This window comes from Erpetoichthys calabaricus, chromosome 18 (genome assembly GCF_900747795.2).
Source record: "Erpetoichthys calabaricus chromosome 18, fErpCal1.3, whole genome shotgun sequence".
Lineage (NCBI taxonomy): Eukaryota > Metazoa > Chordata > Cladistia > Polypteriformes > Polypteridae > Erpetoichthys > Erpetoichthys calabaricus.
In genome coordinates, this window is record NC_041411.2 from 31,122,835 (window position 1) to 31,128,983 (window position 6,149).

General features: G+C 35.2%; 1 protein-coding gene across 1 annotated transcript; it reads left to right on the forward strand.

Moving 5' to 3' along the window:
• Positions 1–572: 572 nt before the first annotated feature.
• selenok (selenoprotein K) lies at positions 573–5,629 on the forward strand. Its single transcript, XM_028824684.2, has 5 exons — positions 573–692; positions 1,179–1,269; positions 1,358–1,432; positions 3,055–3,150; positions 4,568–5,629. The coding sequence occupies exons 1-5, from the start codon at positions 674–676 to the stop codon at positions 4,569–4,571; spliced, it is 285 nt and encodes a 94-aa protein (XP_028680517.1). The 5' UTR covers positions 573–673; the 3' UTR covers positions 4,572–5,629.
• The last annotated feature ends 520 nt before the right edge of the window (positions 5,630–6,149 follow it).

Below are 6,149 nucleotides of genomic sequence, written 5' to 3' on the forward strand. Positions count from 1 at the left end.
AGGTCTGTTTTGTTTGATTTACATGATAAGAACCATACCTAATGTTAGATTAGGATTTGAATGTTGGAGATCCAGTTCAGACTGGTAAATGAAGGAAAATGATCTGGCTCGTCAATAAGACGCATAATGCCCATCACAAGTCAATAAAGCGCCACAATCTCAGTCAATGCAAACTCTGACAATATTTTATTTATAGACTAAATTTATAAAATCAGTGGACGCATTAAAGGTAGAAAAAGTACAAAAAATGAGATACAAAGAAAAAAACATTATTTAAAACAATTAAACATGGGCCATACTAAACAACTATGTTTAAAATATATTTTGGACCTGTAATTTTAATAAAGTATCTAACCAGTTACTCCTTTGCTCTGTTCATATTCAGGATGTAACCTACAAATCTGTACTACCTAGCCTGTGGAAAACCTTCATGTCCTAAAGTGCAGTGAGACGTTGACTTCAATTTTTGCCCTCAGTGTATTCCATGCGGCTGTACGAACTTGTCGCTTGTGATTCGCTTTTCCAGGTCATTAAAGGTCGCCTTCCAACATTCAGAACAGCGTCTGGTAGTGAGCGTGTACGCGCACGCTATTGCGTGACGACGCGCGCGGTCCCGAGCCCAGCCAGAAAAGGAAGTGCGTAACAGAGCTTTTGACACAGTGCAACGAAGAAGATGGTTTACGTGTCGAATGGTGAGTGTTGATAGCTTTGTTTTGTCATATGTTGTTATGTACACAAAACACACGCACATATATTTGTGTATATGTATGTATGTATGTGTGCTCACACACTTTGTTAAAACAGAAAAGTCGTCTAAGTAGCATCAGCTGTAGGAATTGACAAAAACGGGAGTAAGCTAATAGAGCCTTAGAAATATTCAGGTTTATTTTCAAGTTTCTGTTTTGATGGAGATCTTTGATTTAATATTAATTGTTGAAGAAATTGGAATAAGTTTTCCAAAGTACATATCTACTTGTGTATGTTAAATCGGTGCTTCCAAATTCCTGATTCTTGTTAGTTCACTTTGGTCGTCAAACACATGGCAGTCTGTGCAGATTTGTGTACAGCTGCCAGCTCCGGTTCTCGCTAATTTGCATGCATTTCCTTTTCATCTGAACTGTGGCACTGCACATTCTTATAATGCAGTTTTTAAAATCTGTGTGCGTTGTGTTTTTTAGGTCAGGTATTGAATAGCCGGACACAGTCGCCTTGGAGACTTTCTTTCTTCTCGGATTTGTTCTGGGGCATTGTGGAGTTTGTTGGTTTATTGTAAGTCGTCTCATTACTTCACTTCCCTATGATGATGTGATGAAATAATATCTGACAGTTTACTATATAACATACTTTTGTTTTGCAGTTTTCAATCTCTGTTCCAGCCTGATTTATCCAAAAATGGCAACACATCCTCGTCTCGCTTTTATGACGGTCGAGGGTAGGTACTGTTATTATTTGGTCATAAAATTGGTAATCTCTGAAAAGAACATCTAAAGACCCGAGAGTACTGCATAATAAAGTGATATGTTTAGGTTTATTGCTGTTAAACTTAGTTCTTAGAAAGTAGTATATTGGAGTGTAACCAGTCTTTAGATGTTCCTGCCTTTAAGTTCTTAATGATTAATTCTAATGAAAGTTTAATTTTAACTAAATAATGCTTTAGTATTTATTACTTTTTTCTAAAAATGAGTTTGGTTTTAAAGTTTGGGTTCTTTTAAACGTATTCCGTGATGTGGATGTTCTTACCTGTTACTGTGTCTATTTGCTGGCAATTTCTGATGAGCAGCCTTTTAAAGTATAGGTGAAAGGTTATTTATACTGTAATTGAGCTTTTAACCGGTGTCTGAGAGCATATAAGAGCTTAAAATCAAACAATTATAGAAATGTATTAAGTCTGTAAATACACTTAATCAGTTCTGAGTGAGTGCTTATCCCATAAAATTTTGATTGTAGAGTAATTGTTCCCTTTTTTAAAAAAAAAAAAAAATGTAAAAAAAAAAGTGAAAATATACCGAAAAAAGGTTATTGTAACGTTTTTGCAATTCTCCAACCAACTCCCTTTTCCACAGAATGCAACATTTAGAGTTACTTTGCCACAAAGTGATGTTTCTTGAAACAAGATATTAACATCTTGACTGTAATGCTGTATTCATAATCTTTGTTTTCATTCTACCATTTTTTCTTTATGTCCAGTTTCTGATCGCCTTTACACCAGTACAGGGTTGCAGGAAGCCAGAATCAGTCCTGCTAGTCAATCACAGAACACTTTCTTACGGAATACATGGAGAAAACCATTGAGTTCATACACAGAATATGCAAACTGTTAGACCCACTTCAACTTGTTGCATCTCCCTTTCCACGAGTGCTGAATAGAATGATAATGTTACAGTCTGTAATTTGCAGATCCTGGGGGTTGTCTTGGTGGTGCGGACTAGACTCTTCGTACAAAAATTTCCTCTTTGTTGCTGTAACAGTGTTTTAGAGCATTGTACATGGTGGTGACAAGATTGGCAACTTCTATAAGATGTCTTATGTTTTACTTACCATGTGCTTTTAAAAATGTCTTGCAAGTGTTGTTATGTCTTGGCTTTATAAGAAAAGCTTGGGTTATTTTGCAAGAAAATACGCCACTACAGTAATTCTTGAATCTTGTACAGTTTTATTACTTTTCTGTTTTTAGGAAATGGACACATTGTCAAAATTTTTATTTTTGTATGAAAACGTAGGCATGTAGTATACATTTTTCTTTTAAGGTACACTATGTTCTTTTTGTCCATTTCAAAGAATTACCAAATGTTGTATGAAATGATTAATTTCAATGTTGAAAACTTTCAGGAAGCTGTGTAGGCTTATTTTAGTATGTATTCACTGACTAAGGCACAGAAAAAAATGTCTGATCGGTAAAAGTAATGATTTTATCTTGGGTACCTAGTGATTAAGTCTTAGTTTAACAGTAAATCTTGTCTTTGCCAGTATTCAAATAAAACAAATGCAGTTTAACAGGACAATAAAAGTTGATTCTAGATATCAGCACTAACACCTTTCCTATTTTTCTGTTAGCCCCCCAGGATTTCCTGGAGGAAGACGCAGAATGGGACGAATAAATCATGGTGGAGGCCCAACTCCACCCCCAATGGCAGGAGGAGGATGAGGAAGGTATGTATGGTAAATGCATTTCCTCATGCACAAAGCAAGTAGTCTTATACTTTAATGTAACTTTGCTACTGCTCACCATTTGCCACGTGGTCAAGTTCACCTCTATAAAATTGTCAACTATGTAGCCATTAATATGTTTGGTGTTCAGTTATTGATAGTGCAGTAAGCACCCTCAGAAACCACCATCCACAAAGCTCCTTTAGTTTTAATATCGCATCCTAATGAAAGCCTGTGTCTTTCATGTTACATTCTGATACCAATACTGATAACATTCGTGAATTCATTCATAAATCATTCTGTAATCTTTATGTATATAACATACTCTGCCTTTAAACCAAGGTAAGCTACGTTACACCTAATAAATTATTTCTTACTTGAGGTGGTGTGTTTTGCATATTTTTCCATGATTACACTATACCCCAATGGTCTTAAAAATATAAGCCCTTTTTTGTCTTTTTCTGTCTAAAGACTGAGGGGGGGGGGAAATTGTACCCCTTTTTTAGTTACACTCTACTGTGTTGGGTGTTCATATGTCTGTCCACTTACATCTTACTGCTTTTGACTGCCAGTTACACCTTTTCAGTTGTTGTTGCCGTGTTCAATGGTATAAGCAAAAGAGTGTAAAAATAGTCTAGGTATTTATTTAAATATTTTCTGAAAATGTGCTGTGCTACTTGGCTTCCGTTTTGTTTCATTCAAATCTACTGTCTGACAACACTGCCCATGTGTCATTTTTTCACACTACTGGACAGATTTCTACTTTGCAATCCTTCTGAATTTGTATGAAGCATCCTTATACTCACTCATGGGTTCTGATGTACACTTCCTTTCAGATTCATAAAAGCCGTGTTCTTTTACCATAAGCTGTAGAAACCACTTAAAATGTTTGTCTTGTCATGGTAATTGTAATCCAAATGCAGAGGTTCAAAGCCAATGGCTTCCTGCAATATTTCAATTGTAAAATACATGAACATGTCTTGACAATCAACATCCTTTTTCCTTTAATTTTTAGTTTCTTCTGTTTGCATTTCTCTTTATTTCATTCACTTTAATGCTGACACCAGGTGAAATGATGAATTGGTGACATGTACTGCAAAGCTGTGAAAACGGTGAACTTTATGTCTAGATGTGGATTGGTAGTGGTCCTAAACAACATTCCACCCTCTACAACCGTGTTCAGTCCTGGGAGTCTGGCTATGGTTCTTTAAAAACTCATTAAAGCCTTGCATGACTTTTTTTTTTTAATTTTATTTTTCTTCTTTGCAATTGATGACTATAACAGCATCCAGACATATTTTCTAGCAATTATTACATGGGAGTATAGTTTCTGGCATTTAAATAGGTTAAAATGTGATGTCTTTTACATGTCCCTTCTCCTATTGCCAACATTACAGGATTTTCCTTTCATTTTCACCAGGTAAACACCTGCATGATGATATGCAGGTGAAGGACACACATGTTCCAATCAGCCTCTGTGAAGTTAGACTTTTTGAGAAGTTATTGTGAACAAGTGTGTCCCCAGGAACTGCTGCTTCTGTTTACCAAGCAGATTTATGATGTTGCGCTGGGAATACCTGAGTACAGGGGCCAGCGTGAATGATGGTGCAGCACAGGAGTTTTCTTTCATAAAACTTGCTTCAGCATTTTTGTTCTTTATGACGGCTGCTTTAAGGGTGCCTAATGACTTGCCCATGTACTTTATAGTATATGAAATTTAACTCAAAACTCTTAAAAATTGTTTGCAACAATAGTGTTTGTCTAAAACAAAGCCAAGAAAATCAGATCAACCCTTTAAATGTATTGTTGTATATGTCAACTATAATAAGTTTATATCTTCATTTTACTGTAAAGAATGATTGAATACAATATAATTCTTTTGTTACAAAAATGTTTGTATATTTGAGATAATTGTTCACTGTCCTCATTTCACCCTTTCCTTGAATCTACTCTGTAAATTAAATGTTCTAAGTCTAATGTTCTAAGTTTGTTAATGCACAGTTCTCCCTGTCTAATGGATTTTTTTGGGGGGGGGGGGGGGGATGTAATTTTAGATTTTTCTCCATTGATATGATTCTGTTGAGTTTATTTGTGTGTTTGGGTGATAATCCTCTAGTCTTAAGAACAATTGTTAATTTGAAATTATTTCTGGTATTTGTGGCACAGTCCTAATGCTAGCCCAAACCCCCCAATCCACCAGGAAAGTCAGCAAAGGACTAAAATACGGAAAATATTTAGTTTATAATGCTGATTTTTCACTTCTTGGAACATCAATATCTGCAAACTAGAGTTTCTGCTACAGTTCCCTGTACATTATTGAGCTTCTTTGGCTATTCAGCATTGTACAGATTGTACTAGGTCCAAAGAAAAAGTCCGAAAGCTCAATAGTGTGACTTCATCAGTAAAGCACACAGATTTTTTTGTTTTCTTATGTATAAATTATTTACTATATTTGCCCAATAAATGATACATCTTTAATATATACCTCTCTGCTTCTTTCTCTCTCTGGATGGTTTTGTATAGTGGCTCATACTTTAAGTACATGTAAAAATACTTTGTGTTTGTGTTCAAGTTCAAACTACATGTATATCAAATATGAAAGTATAGAAAAATGTGTATTTTCATAACCAATTAGAACAAACTGTAGTGATAAACTATTGATTTTAACTGCTATGCACTACAACCATGAAAAATGAACCGGTATGATGATGATTGGATAACTAGATTGATTAATTTCCATCTGGGTGGTTTAAATGTTACATAAAAATGAACATGCATAGATTTTTAAAAAATCTTTAAGACTACTAGGGGGCTCTGCCCCCTGCTAGCTTCGCTCACCAATCCCTGGGTGGGCGCTTTGCGTCTCTGCCACTCACGTATGGGGAAGTGGATGTACAATTTAAACAGATTATTTTCATAGGTATATTATGCATATGTAACAATTCCCAACTATTTTACATTACAGCGAGTAATTAACTATAGTAAAAAATAGTAAAATGCAA